General features: G+C 49.8%; 7 protein-coding genes across 7 annotated transcripts, besides 1 other annotated feature; 2 read left to right on the forward strand and 5 right to left on the reverse strand.

Annotated features, from left to right (window-relative positions):
• Positions 1–17,313: part of a sequence feature (contig 1.76 1..153210(-1)) that runs on past both edges of the window.
• On the reverse strand, positions 242–2,571 carry ANIA_04398 (putative G-patch DNA repair protein (Drt111); the record flags this gene model as incomplete). Its single annotated transcript, XM_656910.2, has 5 exons — positions 242–857; positions 929–1,021; positions 1,069–1,859; positions 1,913–2,323; positions 2,394–2,571. 5 exons carry the CDS (start codon positions 2,569–2,571, stop codon positions 759–761), a joined length of 1,572 nt encoding a protein of 523 aa, XP_662002.1. The 3' UTR covers positions 242–758.
• Positions 2,920–4,625, forward strand: ANIA_04397 (acetate-CoA ligase fatD; the record flags this gene model as incomplete). Its single annotated transcript, XM_656909.1, has 4 exons — positions 2,920–3,450; positions 3,508–3,544; positions 3,592–4,463; positions 4,545–4,625. 4 exons carry the CDS (start codon positions 2,920–2,922, stop codon positions 4,623–4,625), a joined length of 1,521 nt encoding a protein of 506 aa, XP_662001.1.
• On the reverse strand, positions 4,696–5,437 carry ANIA_04396 (uncharacterized protein). Its single transcript, XM_050611743.1, has 4 exons — positions 5,277–5,437; positions 5,156–5,211; positions 4,873–5,036; positions 4,696–4,776 (listed from the first exon to the last, which is right to left on the reverse strand). Exons 1-4 carry the CDS (start codon positions 5,345–5,347, stop codon positions 4,747–4,749), a joined length of 321 nt encoding a protein of 106 aa, XP_050467736.1. The 5' UTR covers positions 5,348–5,437; the 3' UTR covers positions 4,696–4,746.
• Positions 5,736–8,271, reverse strand: ANIA_04395 (ANP1/MMN9/VAN1 family protein). Its single transcript, XM_656907.2, has 5 exons — positions 7,607–8,271; positions 6,912–7,540; positions 6,809–6,856; positions 6,543–6,758; positions 5,736–6,491 (listed from the first exon to the last, which is right to left on the reverse strand). Exons 1-5 carry the CDS (start codon positions 7,777–7,779, stop codon positions 6,325–6,327), a joined length of 1,233 nt encoding a protein of 410 aa, XP_661999.2. The 5' UTR covers positions 7,780–8,271; the 3' UTR covers positions 5,736–6,324.
• ANIA_04394 (putative HLH DNA binding domain protein) lies at positions 9,430–10,592 on the reverse strand (the record flags this gene model as incomplete). The annotated part of the gene is made up of 2 exons (XM_656906.1): positions 9,430–10,501; positions 10,549–10,592. 2 exons carry the CDS (start codon positions 10,590–10,592, stop codon positions 9,430–9,432), a joined length of 1,116 nt encoding a protein of 371 aa, XP_661998.1.
• Positions 12,342–13,012, forward strand: ANIA_04393 (uncharacterized protein; the record flags this gene model as incomplete). The annotated part of the gene is made up of 2 exons (XM_656905.1): positions 12,342–12,557; positions 12,794–13,012. 2 exons carry the CDS (start codon positions 12,342–12,344, stop codon positions 13,010–13,012), a joined length of 435 nt encoding a protein of 144 aa, XP_661997.1.
• Positions 14,622–16,109, reverse strand: ANIA_04392 (uncharacterized protein; the record flags this gene model as incomplete). The annotated part of the gene is made up of 6 exons (XM_656904.1): positions 14,622–14,687; positions 15,082–15,134; positions 15,176–15,306; positions 15,470–15,523; positions 15,740–15,954; positions 16,107–16,109. 6 exons carry the CDS (start codon positions 16,107–16,109, stop codon positions 14,622–14,624), a joined length of 522 nt encoding a protein of 173 aa, XP_661996.1.

Consider the following 17,313-nt stretch of genomic DNA (forward strand, 5'->3'; position numbering starts at 1 on the left):
TAGATCATACATTCCAATGCCGCGCCCAGTGAACCTTTGGGCATGGATAGCAACCACACATTTCCAGCAAACATCCCCACAGCTGTTTATTGTTTATCCTGTGAAAGGTCTAGAGAGCGGTATATTTAAACAGTACCCGTCCACCTCATCTTGTCCATTTCTTTTCCAAGGCCATTGTTGGTCTCCTGCTGAAATACCGAACCCAAACCATCCGAACGACAGATAAATCATTCGAAGGCATAGAGGACTACCGATATGTGCCACCGCATTTCCTGGTACCATGCACTTTGCAACCACCAAGACCACGCCTCCACCATCACAATATGCTGCAACGTCGCCCTTCGATGCAATTACGACTGCGGTAGCCTGGAAACCTTGTCGCTTCCTGTATTCGGTGCCTGTGCTTCCTGCAAGATAAAAGCGACATTTGCAAAGACCTTACCGCGGAAGACGCCGTACGGCTTCTCTCCCATAATGGAAAGCTTTGAGTGCGAGCCCGTGGTGCGAACCGACAAGTTTTACTTGTCTGGCGCGCATAACGAAGACTCTGTTGAGGAACTAGAAGTGTTTGACAGGGTCACATTCTAAGGGAACCACACGAACGATGAGACTATCGTACCCCTCTCTAAGAAGCCAGCAGTCCGCGCCTATGTGCATCATGGCATGCTGCTGAATCGGGCTAAAGACACGACGTGCAGTCTGACCACGCCGGTCACTTTTAGAGTGCAATCGACAATTTCTCTCGCGATGCTGATGGACTAGTCCTCGTAAATGCCTTGCTCAAATTTCTGTGCGTCAAAAAAGCGGGCAGTGATTTTGTTCCCATTGAAGATCCGACCCTCGAGAGCATTTACGGCCTACAAATTTCGCACGTCAGCATATATTGGTAACATCTCTGGGCATCGATTAATTTGATTGGGAGACCTACCCGAAGAGCGGACAGTTGGTTGGTGAATTTGACGAAGACGAGAACCGGCGGGCCGGACTCACGAGAAATATAGACACGTTCCACACGACCATACTGCTTAACGTTAGATATAGACGAATATGGAGAAATCGAGTTGTTACCTTTTCAGAGCATTCTTCCCCTATTTCCTGCATTAGACCACCTCCTTCGCTGCCTGCCAATTCTGCGTCCACGTCCATTCCATCTAACATCCCTTTCAGGATTATAACTTCACTCATCGCACCGAACTTGCCCACATCCTCTTGCTTTCTTGCGCCGCCGATGATCTTACCCCTACCGGCTGGCGTGACAAAGCCTCCACCTTCCGAGTCAGGCCGTTTCTTGCGTTTTTCGACTTGGACTTGCAATGGCTTTGCAATGCCTGAACCGGTGGCACCTAAGCCAGATCCCTTCGTCCATCCGTACTTGGCCAACAGTCGCTCAGCAAACCCTTTCTGGCCTGGTCGGAGCGAGCGCTGGCCATCATCTTGGGCTTCCTCTTCTACTGGCTGCTCCTTTGCGAGGACTTCTTCGAGTTCTGCTTCCGAGGCGGGGATATCGTCAGGGGCCGGCGGAAGAGTATATCGAACTGGTGCGCGTGATATAGTTGCGGACGGTGTTTGGATCTTATGCAGTTGATTTGATGGAGTTAGTAAGGGTTGGGGCTGAGCGGACATCTGTAGACGGCGTAGATAAGCGTCGTCACCAGTAGGCGCATCAATCGGAGCAACCGGTTGTTGGGGTGGCGGCGGTTTAGGTGAGGAGTCCTGTTCATTGTTATGAGCTAGACTCGACGGCATTTGGGCTCGCCGCGCGAATGCATCCTCTCCAGAAGCGACATTCTCAGAAGGTGCCGGTGGGATGTTATTGAGGTTGGGAGGTGGAGCGAAGTTGCTTGGAGGCGCAAATTGTCCTGAGGTGAAGTCAGTACTTCATCGACCAGCCCATAGAAGGCTCATGACTTACTATTCACCGGACGTCCATATTCTTCGTCACTATACGAGTCCCTACTCGATGACCTGGCCATACGGTGTGCATATAGACGGTCTTTCCACTCTCGCACTTCCGTTATCTGTTCATCGCTGTGCTTGTATTCTTCGTAAATATTTGGTCTAGAAGGATCGTAGATATCATCCCAATTCTGCACGAATTCCTGCGGTTCCCGATTTTTCTTGCGCTTCTTGCGGCCACCGCGCTGTCTCTTAGGTCCCGCGAAGAAGCCGTTCACATCGTCGTCCTCGGTTGCAGCCCAGTCCGCAAGAGTGGACTTGACGGGCGCTGCCCCTGCAGCTAAAGCAGCCGCTTTCGGTAGGGTTGGCTTCGGCTTGGGTTTCTGGGTCGCCAGTTGAGGGCGTTTCGTTGGCTGAAACCGAAGAACTATAAGCGAACCGATAAACTGTCAGCGTGGTTTGCGCCAGCAAACTTAACATGAGAAGACAGAACTTACCATTATTGACCTGCTTCTTTGCAGCAGCTTCCTCCGATTGAGCTTCCCCTTCGGCTTGCTTAAAAACGACTGGGGCACGAGAAATGGTTCCAGGCGAGTTGTCAGCAGATGGATCTAGCAGATTGGCATAGAGCGACAGCATGCCGCCCGGTTTGGCGGGCGTTGAATCAGAAGTCATACTGCGGTTCAGGCGCAGAGCAGTTGAATAATTATGGTGAAATAAAGTATGAATAAAGCTGCGTACCGCGAAGTTCTTCCTGCTGGTGACGCCGTTAGAGGGCTTTGTTTGCTTTGTTTGCTAACTTGGCGCCAAGCTTAATAATCTAGCGCAGCGGATACGGGGAACTTCGGCAAGTCGGCCGATACATCGGAGGATGACGAGACCATGAATGGCGATTACCTGCTCCATAGGGTAGACGCCAACCCCGGACTGGGGTTATTAATGTAACACCTAATCCTCGCTCGCTTTAACCTTCTATCACTTCATTCTCGTCCCTTCACTGTTGCTTATTATACCTGGCAGAACATGGCTACATTGGCTCAAGCATTCTCCCCCGACGGCTCTAATGCCGCTGTCATCGTTCCCGGGAAACCGGCTTTAACTGTAACCTACGCGCAGCTGCATTCGCATATATCTGCCTTCCAAGAAAAGCTGGCTAAACTTGGTGTCGGACATGGTGCCGCGGTTAATCTGGCTCTAATAAACTCGTACGAATTCATTGTTGGCTTTCTAGCAGCCTCGTGGCAGCGCGCAATCGCTGCTCCTCTGAACCCTGCCTACAAGCAGGACGAGTTTGAGTTCTATATCGACGATCTTAGCTCAACCCTAGTTCTTATCCCTCGGGAATCCTATGCTCAGAATGGCCCCGCGGTCCTCGCAGGTAGAAAGTATCAAGCGGCTATTGCGGAGTGCTACTGGAACGGGACGGAGGTTGTGCTCGATGTGAAGGAGCTGGGCAAGCTAAAGGGCAAAGGAGACATTGGCGTCCAGACCGCTCAGCCCGATGACATTGCGCTTGTCTTGCACACTAGTGGAACAACTGGCAGGCCCAAGGCTGTATGCGAGCACTTTCCGCAGGAGTTTGATTGGGAACTGTACTAACTCTTGAGACAGGTTCCGCTCACCCACAAGAACCTGACAACTACCATGAGTGAGTGTCGCGGTATCGCTTCTGACATAGGACTAATTCCGTTCTAGGGAACATTCAAGCAACGTACAAGCTCACCCCTCAGGATCGGACTTACCTGGTGATGCCCTTGTTCCACGTCCATGGCCTCTTAGCCGCCTTCCTTGCTCCCCTTGCCTCTGGCGGTTCAGTAATTGTACCCACCAAGTTCTCTGCTCACCAGTTCTGGTCGGACTTTATCGAATACAAGGCGAACTGGTACTCTGCCGTGCCAACCATCCACCAAATTCTGCTCAAGTCGCCGCTGCCCAACCCTATTCCTCAAATCCGCTTCATCCGCTCCTGCTCCTCGCCGCTGTCACCAAAAACCTTCCAGGATCTAGAAAAAACCCTCAATGCCCCAGTACTTGAGGCCTACGCCATGACGGAAGCGGCTCATCAAATGACGAGCAACCCCCTGCCCCCTGCAAAGCGACAGCCCGGTAGCGTGGGTATTGGTCAAGGCGTCGAGATTAAGATTCTTGATCAATCCGGAAACGAAGTTCCACAGGGACATGAGGCAGAAATCTGCGTTCGAGGAGAGAATGTCACGAAAGGATACCTCAACAATCCAGCTGCCAATAAGTCATCTTTCACCAAAGACGGCTTTTTCCGCACAGGTGACCAAGGCAAGAAGGACCCTGACGGCTATGTAATTATCACCGGCCGCATCAAGGAACTTATCAACAAGGGCGGAGAAAAAATCAGCCCAATCGAACTGGACAACACGCTTTTGCAAAACCCCAACGTCGGCGAAGCGGTCTGCTTCGCCATTCCTGACCCCGGTCACTACGGCGAAGACATAGGGGCCGCGGTTGTTTTGAAGAGCGGTCAGAATGCTACTGAAGATGAATTGAAGTCGTGGGTTCAAGAGAAACTGGCTAAATTCAAGACCCCAAAACAGGTAAGCCAGCTATCTCTCTGCCCCTGACCGGGCTGTTGCATCTTTACTCACATCAATGCCTTGAAGATCTGGATAGTACAGCAAATTCCCAAGACGGCAACCGGCAAGATTCAACGACGCAAGGTTGCAGAGGCGATGCTGAAGCCCAAGGCTAAGCTGTAAATATTCTCTGATATTTCATGACCTCTGTCTTTCAGGAGTCGGTAAATATGTAGTGTGGCTTGATATATAGCATGAATACCAAAGTACATACGATCTATACTATCAAATAACCAACATCCATTTACGCTCCAACCCTAACCGCAGACTTGAACTATACGTAGGAAACCCCAAACCCGTTAGTCTCAGCCCATAACAACCACCCAGTAGCAAGTACTACATAGAAGAACAGTCGCAAAAGATGACATACCGGAATAACCTGCGCTGCATTCAGATCCCAAACCCCCGATTTGGTGTAGATATCATTCCGGATAACCTCCCATGCATCTTCTTCTTTTTCGCCAAGGACAATGAGCATACTCCCCTTGAACGAGGGCGTTTCGCCTTCAGATGGGTGCGCGTTGAGCATTGCGCCTGCATCGAAAAAGTAGGCAGAAAACCATATTAGTAAAGAGGAAAAAGAAAAGGTATTTGCTGAAGAGCGTGGCCCTGAGCGAGCTAGCTACAAAAAACTTGGGTTGGTTGGCACATACCACCAACAACTACCTTCCCGGCCTCAACGAGCGGTTTCACGCCTTCAAGGTGTTTCCTGCATCATTTTCCGGTTACAACTGGATTGTGAACAAGAGGAGAGGAGAGGAAAGGAGAACGTACGATCGGACCTCAAGTCTTTTCGCCTGCGCGTCGGGCTTGTCGGGGAGAATGCAGAGAAATTCGTTAGACATTGCGAATCTACTTGTGGCTCTAAAGAGAGAACAAGGTGAAGAGTGGAACGTTCTATGGGGTTGAAACTGGCGAGTAATAAGAGATCCTAGAACTCGGTTTGTCGAGTTTGTGACGCGGGGAAACTGGGCGAGGGTGAGAGTGAGCATCGTGTTGCAATAGCGCAGGTGGGGAAGATGGCGGGATGGCAGATGGGGAAGGTTCGGGGAGGAGGCGTTTGATGGGTCAGCAATGGCCGAGGCGGCGAAGTCCTAGGCGTCCGAGGCTGTAGCACTGCAGTGTTTAGGGAATAGAACGGAGGGCAAATTCACCACGAACAACCCGATTTCAAGCCACTCTTAGGCGACAGGATATACAGGGCCGAGTCGCATAGCCAATCCACGCGGTTTCAACAGTTGCACTTGACCGTCAATTGACTACACATAGCCTATATATGTATGTACAAAGAAAAGCACCAAATGCCCTTCGCTCTTTGCTCCCTACTTTCCATTTTATTTGACGCAGTCCTCTATTAAATAGACAGTGAGGCACGGTGATGGATCACCTGTAGCCTGCACTGAGATCCATACCATCACTGCAGGGTGAAGAACGTCAGACCCGGCGAAGCAGAAAAGCGTTCAGAGCCAAGACCCGGCCATTGAGATGGTGCCCTTCGCTGACGAACAAGATGAGCTCAAACAGAGCAAGATTATCGTTCAACTCTATGAGCCTCCAAGATCGCTGAACATATACCCCAAGCGCCAACAGAAAAAGCAAGCATAACCCTAGAACACAACGTTAAAGAAGGCTAATAATTACCGGAGTCGGGGTGTCAGTTTGCAACTTTCGCAAATAGAATGATTAATAAGAGAAGCTGCGTAAGATGGCAAGGCCCCTCGTGGTGAAACCAGCCGCAATGCGTCAGATGTACAATTGCACAAGGAGTATTTGAAGATCGGGAAGTTCTCTTTCAGTGAGAAATCGATGGTGGCGATCGGACTTAGTACGCCTTGCGGTCACCGAGGTTCCCGGGTTTCTCGTCAGTATCGATATGCCAGACAACGTAGTTTGGCAAGCCAATGACCTGGTATCCAGCACGTTTGGCCATTCTCGCAAACCCTTCAGTTTCGGCCTGATTTTCGAAAGCATATGCTGGGAAGTTGATCCCTGAAAGCAAGGTTAGTGTCACCGCAATTGTAAATGACAAGTCAGACGTACCCGAGCGATGGACGTCGGCTTTAACGACAATGTTAACACCACCAATACCGTCAAGCTCAACCTCCTTATCCTTGTCATTTCTCCAGTCGCCCATTCCGACAAGATACTCGCGGCCGGTGTCGTATTCCTTATAGCCTTCCGCCAGGATAGTGTCAGGGTCCAGAGTAGCGCGGAGTCTCCTCCCTTTATCGGATTCAATCCAGGAGTTGTAGTCAACTGTAATATCGGGTCAGTAAAAGTCAACTCAGGTCGGGATAACCACATACAGCGACCCTCGATATCAACGCCATCCTTGTAGCGGTGGAACCAAATGTCTTATAGATGGTTAGTGATTTCTAATTAATCTAGTAAAGATGGCATAACACATACTCGGAACGAGAATATCCTTGTCGTGGGCGATAAAGTCTTCCAGAATGGTATCCGGGCTGTCAACAATATCAACATCCCGCCAGTACACCCAAGAGTGATCGGGTTTAAGAGCAGAGTAGAGCAGATAGTTGCGGGCCCTGCCAATAGCTTTGCGCCGGGGTCCCTGTGCAGCGAACGAGTGCCTGTCCTCCACATTCATTTCGAAGTCGGTGCCGAAATCCTTCTGGATGATGGTGGCGCTCCGAAAAGCGACCTTGTCACCCTGATCCTGGATCCGCTGAAGTTCGGAGGCGAGTGTTGCCAGGGTGTCATCCTTGGTGTCCCCAACAAGGAAAGCTAGGTCAATCAGCTCGTGCGGATACGTCAGCTTGTAGATGAGGTCGAAGTATCTATTCAAATGGAACGAAGCATCCCTCAGCGGAGTGAGAATAAGAACACGCTCACGGTTCTGGACGGCCTGGTTGGTGGATTTGATAGGATTGAGGTCGACGTTCTTGATCGAGCTGGAATTCACTTCGTAAGGCTCGTGATAGTTGAATAGGACGGGAGTCTGAGCATGAGCGGTCCATTCGGTAATCTCATTGAGACTCATATCCATCGGTGCTTTAGGAGGCCCATAGCAATAGAAACTAAGCGTCGAAAGCGATTAGTATGTTCGGCCGCTTTCAAACTGAAGACAGGCCCAATCAACTCACTTTTGCATTTCCGAGGCAGAGCTGCTTATTCCGCGCCATAATAAAACAATCAAGCCAGTAATGGCCAGAGATATTAAGAAGCGTGTCCTCGTCACTAGAACTAGAATCGCTCGCCATGGAGGCAGCCTAGCTCTAGCTGACTTCCACGTCACACCACCCTTTGGAAGTAACATCCTCGTGTGCGGTATATGAGAAGGTCGCGGAGGCTGTGGAGCTCGGAGAATTTGATGAGTAGTATTGGTAAAGAGGAGGCACTGAAAAGTCCGCAGAGCGCGATAGTCCCCGGCACGGTAATGTCACGATTGTTGGGACACGCGGTGAAGGATAGGGGTGTTCAACGGCGGTGACTCGAATCAGGGAGAATGGTCGACGGACTTAGGAGGTTTGAGAAATGAAGAATCAATGAATTAAGAAGATATAAAGTTGACGATGCGAACTGTTTTGGATAGAAAGTCTGCAACGGATCGACGAAGGAGGGCGAAAAAAGAACTCGGTACGGGGGAGGGCAGTAGCACCGACCGCGAGGAGAAAGGGACGAACCAAACGAGTGGAAAGAACCGGATCGAGGCTCGGCAGGATACCGGACGAGCAGATGGTTTGATCAGCTCGTCGTAATCGGCGTTGAGAAGCGGACGAGACGATGGACGATGGGAGAGAGAAGGGGGTCGTCGGTTGAATGTTTGACACCTGGAGGGTGAGGTAAAACCCACCACAGCCGCAGTCCAGCCAAACCATAATACCACTCCGTACTAGCCTCCGTCCCGAGAGTCGATCGCCAGTTGCTTTTTATAGCCCCAAGTCTTCCAAAAGGAGGGCAATCCAGAGCTGTACGGCCTGTAACTTCGCGGACATTCAAGAAAGCACATCATCCAGTTTTTTCCGTAGAGTACAAACGACTTGAATCCTGTGAAGTGCGTAAGCTTGAACGTAAGGTAGTCGTATCATCGCGTATTAATGCCTCAGGCAACACATTCTAGAATCCAGGGTCTCGAGCTCATCGACCATTAGCACTGATTCGACAAAAGAACAATATGGAGACACTGCCCGAGTCAGCTATCAACTCCCTTGTCTACCTAGTTTACACCCCTGACCTTTATATTACTCATTCCCTACAGCCTTTGCAACCACAAAGCTAACATGAACGTATAATGTGGCTTCCCAGACAAGTGGAGGTCATAGGCGCATGGTTCTTTCCGACGGTCAACAAAATCAAGACATGGCTTCAGAAGGCCTAATGCGCCCCATAATTAAAGGTCCCTACTGCCTACATACTGGGCTTCGCCAGAGGCTATAGTCATCATCATTTCTGTAGCGCTAAGACTTGTATCTATTTTAGCACTGTTCACTTGGATGAGCTTGATTCGTCCAATTTCCTGACCACAACCATAACGCCAGACCCCCGAGTCCCGAACAAAGGAAAATACAGAAAGAGTTAACACCGAAATATGCTCTTGGATGTATGACGGGCACAATCAAGAATTCAGGTCCCAGGCCATCTGCCCAGGCAGCAGTTAAGGATATACTGCAGTCCGGTGTTCCGCGTCAAACAGCCAGATGTATTATACAAGTTGCAAAGCAGGAAATATATCAGATTGTCGCCAGTTCCAATCGATGTCCGCGGCGTGAAATCCAGAACCTTTCATCATAGGGAGTTCGGTAAAACTTCGTCCCCGGGAAATGGGCCAGATGACAGCAGAGAACCGCCGAAAGGAAGTCAAGGATATGCTTCAGATAAACCGCCCGCCTGCTCTAATTTTACCCAAGGAAAGACGTCAAAATAATGATTTAGGGAAAAGTCGGCTGCCGTCTCACCATGCTCTTGGCTATGGCGATTGAATGAAAGATAGCGGTCGTGAAGCTGCCGAGCACGCGTCTTGGTGAAATACAGGAGAGGATGGCCCGGTTGATGGGGGTGTTCGGCTGAGGAATGATTGGCCATAATAAGACTGAGACGTTTTCGCAGGCGATGTGTTGAACCGAGCAGAGTCTGGGCTGAGATCAACAACCCTATCGAACCCTTGCAAGCTAGGCAGCATGAGTTTCGGTTTACTATCAGGTACCGGAGCCAGTTGCTGCAGGCTCGACTGCTCGACCTTTGGAGAGCAAAACATGTGGCCGGAAGCATTTAACTGATGTTCAAGCGCTCGCACTTTCTCTTCCAATGCTCTATTTCTCTCTCTCAGATCCAAGATTTCTTGCTTTTGTTGCTCGTTCTGCTGCTGGAGACTAGCGACCAAGCGCTGGCATTGCATGCGGCCTTGCAGGTCACATGGTAGTTTGTTGCCCCCACGAAACAATTCCCTGATGATGAGCTTCTGGTAATCAATAAGAATAATGGCGGCTTTGATAATGTGCTCCTTGGACTGCATCGAGTTTTTCGAAGATTTCCACCCGGCTAGCTCCAAAAAGAAATCATGTAGCCTGTCGTCCAACCCCTGGACCAGGATACTCAGGTTCTTTCGTCGGTCTGCTTCGGCAACACGATGCTTTTCCCTCAAGACGTCCTCAAATCCAGCGGCGCTCAACTTCCTTTTCCGGCCACACTGCTGCAGAGGCCGTTTACGGGTCCTCTGTTCTGGTGGTGGGAATAATAAGCTCATGATCTCGTCGATGGAAGCGACTGAAGGGTCCGGTAACGACCTGAATGAGATCTGCGATTCAGGCGAATCTGACCAGGAATCCGCAGAGTATGCCGGGGATGGAGGAGAGACAGCAGGTGGCAACACCGGTTTAGCAGAGAAGGCCTCATGTGTGCTGGGTGGGCTAGGCAGGAAGTTCCTGTTGGTAATCGGATTGAACACGTCCCGCTGAGGCATGTTCTGCGGAAGTGGAGGCAAGGACCTGCCCATGGTCATATCTACTGGGCTAGGCTCCGAAGAGATTGCGCGCACCCCGCTACTTCAGGTCAGCCATGTATGGGCTGAAGAACGTCAAGCACTTACGGAAGAGTGTAGCGCTGAGAGATATGATCTGCCATAGGAGCCATTGCGTCGATAAAGAGTCGATGTTTCTCTGTCTCTGTAGCTTAGAGACAAAGCTTGTCGAGTATATAGCCTAAACGCAACCTTGTCTCGTATCAGTTGGGGAAATCGTCGGTCCGTGGCATGTACAGCGGTCCGGCGGCGTGGAACCTAGCAGTGGATGACAGTCTCTGTAAAGTTGAACAAAAGCAGAGATACGGGCAAATTATATGGGTCAAGGAAGGAGTGGTCAATGAGATGAGAGCAATGGAGTTATCCACGAGAGCTTGAGTGCTAGAAGAAACTCATGTTGGAGTGGGATGCTACATGCTTTATATGTGAAATGAACTAGACGAGGCGAGGGGAAGGAGGGATGGGCGAGAATAGTAGACTCGATGAAAGTGGAACTAGAACTGGAGACCAGGTGAGGTTCTGGATGTATCACTGACAGTGCCAGCAATCCATGTCCTGCGCTCTCGACTGGGAAACACAACCATTCCCCCGATTCCCAGCTAATTTTCCTCTTCAACAATGACTTACAGATCGATCGTTAGGCATCCTTTCATTTCTTTTTGCCTCAACCCTAATTACCTTTTTACGTTCATTGCGCCCGTTTTTTTTTTCTTTTCTTTTCTTTTTTTTTTCTTTTCTTTTCTTTTTTTTTTCTTTTTATCTTAGTATCATATCATCCCTCACCGTGTCCTCGCCGCGGGGTTTGCAGCCTTCAGAACAGCCGCCTCTTACCTCTACAACTTCGTTCGAAACCACCATCGCCTCCATCACCCCCTTAACCGAAGTCCTGCTCCTTCCATTTTCGTGAGAAAAAGTCCCTTTTCTTCCATGGGGCGATCCACGCGGAAACGCCACAAAGATTCCGTCAGAGTTCGACGCTCAAAGCTAATCCGTTTTGGCGGACGTCTGGGGCTCAACTCTCTATCATAAAATGCACGGACGCGGGACAATGGCGATTCGCCAATCAAGCGAGTGATGATCGCATCATCGACATACCCAGTAGGATGCAAAACCGCAGAAGCCCTTGATTTGTCACCCGTCGTTGCGGATTCGATCTTCACGGGGCGAACGATATGAAGTTCTCCTTGCATAGAAGCCTCTAATACTCAATAGCACCAACCTTTTTCGGGCGCCAAACAATATCATCCACTGCGTCAGATCTAGGTCGATTGATGCGTTTTTATCGTCCGGCTAAACGCCCCTAGATAGACGCGACGGAACTTGGACAGTGCTTCCGGCGCTTAAGTATGTTCAGACGAGCCAAGACTGCAGATTTGCAGATTCAGAGTGAAGATCGTTCTCTGGATTGTCTATGGAGCACACTGTACGAAACCACAATTGTCCCGGTACATCTATGGGAACTCAAGATTGAGGAGAAACTCCAGCTCGAGCAACCAAAGCTACCAAGTTGACGTCCATTGGTATAACCTAGAACGCACTGTTCGGAGCTCGCTGCATGGGTAAACTCTCCCTACCGTGTACCAAAGTACAGTCTGAAGGGGTTCCAAATTGGTCCTTATGCAGAACCTTCCCGCGCACAGGCATTCGCAGGATCCCCCAGCAGATCTCGCTTTCGACAGTGTGAGATCCAGGACCTAATAGCACGAAGCAAGGCCTTTTTACCTCCAGTGTTTCGTTGCTTGGACGCCGAAAGTACGTTGCAGAGAAAATCAGCTTCCCAGTTGCTCAGCCTTTACGGCGTGGTTGACTGATTTTTTTCTGAACTAATTCTACCTATGTACCGCATCTAAATTGTACAAACAATGGATAACTCGCGTACATACTATGAGCTTATCAACTCCATCTCCTCTCCCGCCGATCTCCAGAATGAAAAGCATGTTCGAACATCGCATATCCGGGCCGAGGCAGGCGGAGCTGAGCCTAGAACGATCATAGTGGTGGATTCAGATGTCGAGATCGCCACAGTAACAAAAGCCTATCCATCTACTTGGGTCGTCACGACTCGCCAGGAGATCCCGGTAACCGGGATTTGCCCTGTCAATCATGCATTTAACCCGTTCTGACTGTTTCGTCCTTCTGATTCAGATCCCGAGACGGTCCATAACAGTGCTATGGGTGTGGGTCGCAATGCTATTTGGAATCCACGTTGGACATCTCCAACAGACAGGAAACATTGCCATCCGTGCTTAGCCACTACCGGAGACACGAGATAAAGCTATGTGGTGTGAGTAGTCATGAACCTTTGCCAATTTAGGAAATTCAGCAAGCTGAACTCATGGGCGATGGGACAGATCTGTGGCGGCTGCGAGAACAATGGTTCGAATATGCGCAAAGTACGGCATACGTGTTCATCTACCGGGATGTTATCCCTATGATTTGCGCAATAATTTGTTGGTTTGGTGCATGCCACCTTGGAAGTGGAAGTGGAGGTGGTGGGCCGTATGCATTGGCGGATATAACCTGTCATCTGTGAGCAGCTTGTCCCCGGATTCAACGCAAAAAAGGCGAGAACCAGGACTCTAATAGGGCTAATGTTTCCCAGGACCCTTCAGGGCGCCACGTTTTCACCTAGACAGTTTCTATGTCGATGATTGTCATCCTCACGGCCAATTATGGTTTCTCGGATCTTACTCCTCTTACTCCAGGGCTTCCACTGGCTTATGCAGTTTCTGACCAACGGTGGCTTCAAGGTGGAGGTCATCGAACTCTGGGCGTCGCTCCATAAGAAATGTGCGTCCATGAAACAAGCCACGATAATCGACATCGAATGTTTATCTTAAAGTCGGAGCATGCGCTTCGTAAATCAGGCACGAACCCATGGAGTACGATTCACAAACTCTACTCCGTTCGAAATGCCGCAGGTACACTCTAGTCGAACAACAAGTCTCGCTATGCTTGAACAGTTTACAGCGGACTTGAGTTGGTATTTCTCAATCATCCTCCTAGGCGGCGATGTGCGCTTCGAAAATGTCTGAATCTCTTCTAACTCGCCAGGTCTCGCTTATTCTCCGGGATACTGCATATAATGGTGTCCCAGGACGCCCTCAACGTCCAGAAACCATTGGATCAGATTCGAGAGGACGGCTCCTGTGGGGGAAGGCCCAGGCCACAAAAGAAGCCCGTAATAGAACCGAACATAAGAGTCGGATAATGTCGCAAAACAATTGCAAACCATTGCTCAATTGATTTGTTGCGGAGTATGACTGATACAATCATCGAGAATGAGCGATTGACTGTGCAAGACTGTTCAGAGCACATTATCTCTGTTTGGAGTTGGAGCTAGGCCCAGTCTCGAACTAAGACGAGCTAAGAATAGCTCCAAGAGTAACAAGGCTACGAAGCGATGCATCAGAAAGTCAAAAGGAGCATTGATCTCTCTGGACATGCCACGATTATCCTCTTGCAAACCTTGTGGATCACTTCTTCGTCTTGTCTCCACGCGCGGAGTTCCAGCGGCTCTTACTCAAGTTATCTATCTACAATGGGCCCGTTCGAGATTCAGCAATCCAACAGTCCAATCACTACCTATCGTCCTGCAGACTGCAAACCCAGGGATAATCCCTGCGTGCAAAGGTGGATTGTATACAAGATCCAGATTTCGCCAAGCTCCACGGGTCCTTAATCGCGTTTCTTTTTTTTCTACCTGCATGAAGCGCTCTTCATGGCTTTTTTCGGCGTTTTAGCACTTGGCGGTCCGCCCACAAGGACGGCTGAAGTCCTGGAACCAAGGAGGTTTTATTGCTTTTGCGCGTATCCTAGCTCCACATCTACGGCTGACTCGTGCTCAGTTTCGTCAGTTCGAACACGTACTTGACTCCAATTGCTCTTTCTTCTACAATTCGTGGGTTGGCAGCCGGTTTAGCATATCACAGTCCCGCACCTATGTTCTACCCTCTAGAATACCGTACCACACTATAGGTTGAGGCCGCCAATGTGCTTTGCAGACAAAACAGTCGTTCCAGCACTACCCTTGTACTAGGCTACTCGCTGCCGCCCCGGCCATTCGTTGTCGTTGTTTCGGATTCCAGCCATAGGGCCAGGGCTGCTCGTTTCTTCAGCAGCCGAGCTGACAGCTCATGCGTTCAGACCAATCGATCGCATCCCACCATTCGATCCAGCCACTCATTCATGTTCTCTGGATTCAGTTCCTGTAATGGCTCACGCAGTACTCAGTCCGATCACGATGTTAACTCGTCAATCTATGACAAATTGATCATCTGTTTTCTCCACAGCCGCTGGTGTGCTTCGCAGTTCCTTTCTTTCCTCGGCTCCCAGATCAGATTGAATCGAAGCTTGCTCCGTACTTCTTCAGTCGACCCCTTCCCCTACTTAATAAATAACTACCAGGCATATTACTCGCTCTTTGTATGGGGTGTTTCGCCTCAATAAACAAAGGAATTCTGGATCCAAGCATTTGACTTAATAGACAACCGGGAGTTGACCTCGCTTGGTAGATACGTAGTGGCACATTGAATACGTATTCATGACAAATGAAGGACATTGACCGTGGTGAAGACTACGGAGGGGCGCCAACCTGCTTACCCACGATTCCTCCAACTCACAGTGGTGTATAAGAGAGCAACATGCACCCAAGACTACAGCAAGAAGATCTTGTCTATATAACCAGTCCACATACAGATCACTCGATCTTGGCCTCGAAGTTCTATGGCCCACTGCACCTCGCCGCGGGCCGCGAACCCCATCAATGTATGGCATATCGCATCCCCTGCGAACCTTGGAATCGTTCCGGCCTTCCACTGCTCCTGGCTGCAAAACGAGTAGGAGACGTACCTTATAAACCTAACTATAGTCAATAGCACACTTTACATTAGACGTCAGGAACCCACCTTCCGAGGCAAGGCAGTCCAAGGCGACACATCAGCGATCTGCACCCTACTAGAGATGCAACCGATCTGAATAATATGCATACCTTGATTCCCAGTAGGTGCTCTCTACGCCCCCTAGAAGCCAAACGCATGGAAAACTGGAAACGGGTTGAGCAAGCAAGGCATGGCCATGCACTTGTTCGCGGAGAATTTACATGTCAGAAGATGTGTCTATTGATACTGTTCTCTTGCGGAGCACAAGCCTTATTGGAACCCCTAATATTTCTTCCATATGAGTTGGCCCTACGAATATCCCTAGCCGCTATCGATATAATCCTTCGGCGCATCTGTAGAACAGCTACAGCTACAGGTACCTGCCGTCGCAGTACAGCGCCCCGGCCCGAACGCATGCATGAGCATCATGCACTGCACTGAACCCGGTGTTTGAAAAACAGGTTTTGCCCGTCCATAAATTCACATCGATATCCACTCTGCAGAGGGTTGCCCCAATAGAGCGAGTGGAATTGGGTATCCGCGGTCTGGAAGCAGAGCTTGGTGACACAGGGTACGCAGTTACAGGGGCTATCGTCTGCATATTTAAAACAGACCAGTTGCATGTTTCTGTTGGCCTCACCGAACTGGGATCCTAGATCACTGTTTGCGGTGTAGTCTCAACTTATAAGCCACTATACACATAATGAGTGAAGCGGCCCACGAGAAAGTTCTCAAAGCCCTACTTACCATGTAAAACCCGGGCTATACCACTGGACGGTTCATGATTTATAGATCTTCGGGGCCATCCACGTCATTATCAAGCACGTACTCCATCCTGGAGCCCAGCAAAGTCAGGGTGGGAAAAGCAAAGAGAGAGCAAGAGACAGGGCCCGATGTCCAGTCCCTGACAGTTTCCTATGGACGGGTCTTTCTCCCGACTGCTGACACTGGATGGATAGCAGATGCCAGGCACAAAGTACGAGGTTATGAGCACGTACCCCGTGTCCACTCGACTACTGTGTCTGCCGAGATCCTGTCAAGAAAATAATATCCACCGGTTTCCCCAAGGCTCAAGCCCTTTTTAAACTTCCAAACCCCACCTGCGAGAGGACTGTGCCGCAATGCCCGCAGATCCAAAGTTGAGCTGAGCTGGGAGTCGTGTAGTAAGAGTATGAGGCAAACTAGCACGACAGCTTCCAAGGTTCTGCCGCGATCTAAAAATGATGAATATCAACGTTGACTGTGCACCACCGACACGGAATCACGTGGAAACTATTTCCGCACCAATGATGGCTGGGTAACAAAGCAAACACCCGGCCACAGCATGTACAAAAGTACAAAGTACACCCAACCCAACTTCCAATATTGACTTTAGGATACCTCAGTTGAGAACTGAACAAGATGTCCTCGACTGTTGGCGAGCCCCCTGCCCACACAGTCTCGAGGGCTCTCTACTTCAGTCACGTCTTAGCTTGAGTTTATGTACCTATTCCTAACAACCAGCTAGAGATGCAGTTCGGAAACAAGCCCAAAAAAGGCTCATGGCCAATAAGTTTGGACAAAAAACTCACGTCAGCCGCCACAGAATGCTTCTTTAACGCGGACGTTACAGATTAGCTTCTCAGTCTCCAGGCGCCTCCCCGGCAAAAGCGCACCCAGCTGCTGCTTTCATGGACCTCTGACTATAGACATTTTTTCAGAGAAAGTCGGTTCTCTTGTGTTTTTGGCGCTTCGTCGAGTTCGATTGAGTTACCGTTAATTAGGTGCACTGGGTTATGAATGAAGTGGTTTAGCAGTATGAAAGAATGTGTCAGCGACCAGACAAATCCAATCCCAGACAAGGTAGAGTCTAACATAGAGTGATAACAGTAAGCCTATATGACGCCGTGTCTTGTGTTACGTAGTCTTGCGTGCAGTCATGGAATGTCAGTCCCCTGCCTTGGTCGGTTCATAA

This window comes from Aspergillus nidulans, chromosome III, assembly GCF_000011425.1.
Source record: "Aspergillus nidulans FGSC A4 chromosome III".
NCBI lineage: Eukaryota > Fungi > Ascomycota > Eurotiomycetes > Eurotiales > Aspergillaceae > Aspergillus > Aspergillus nidulans.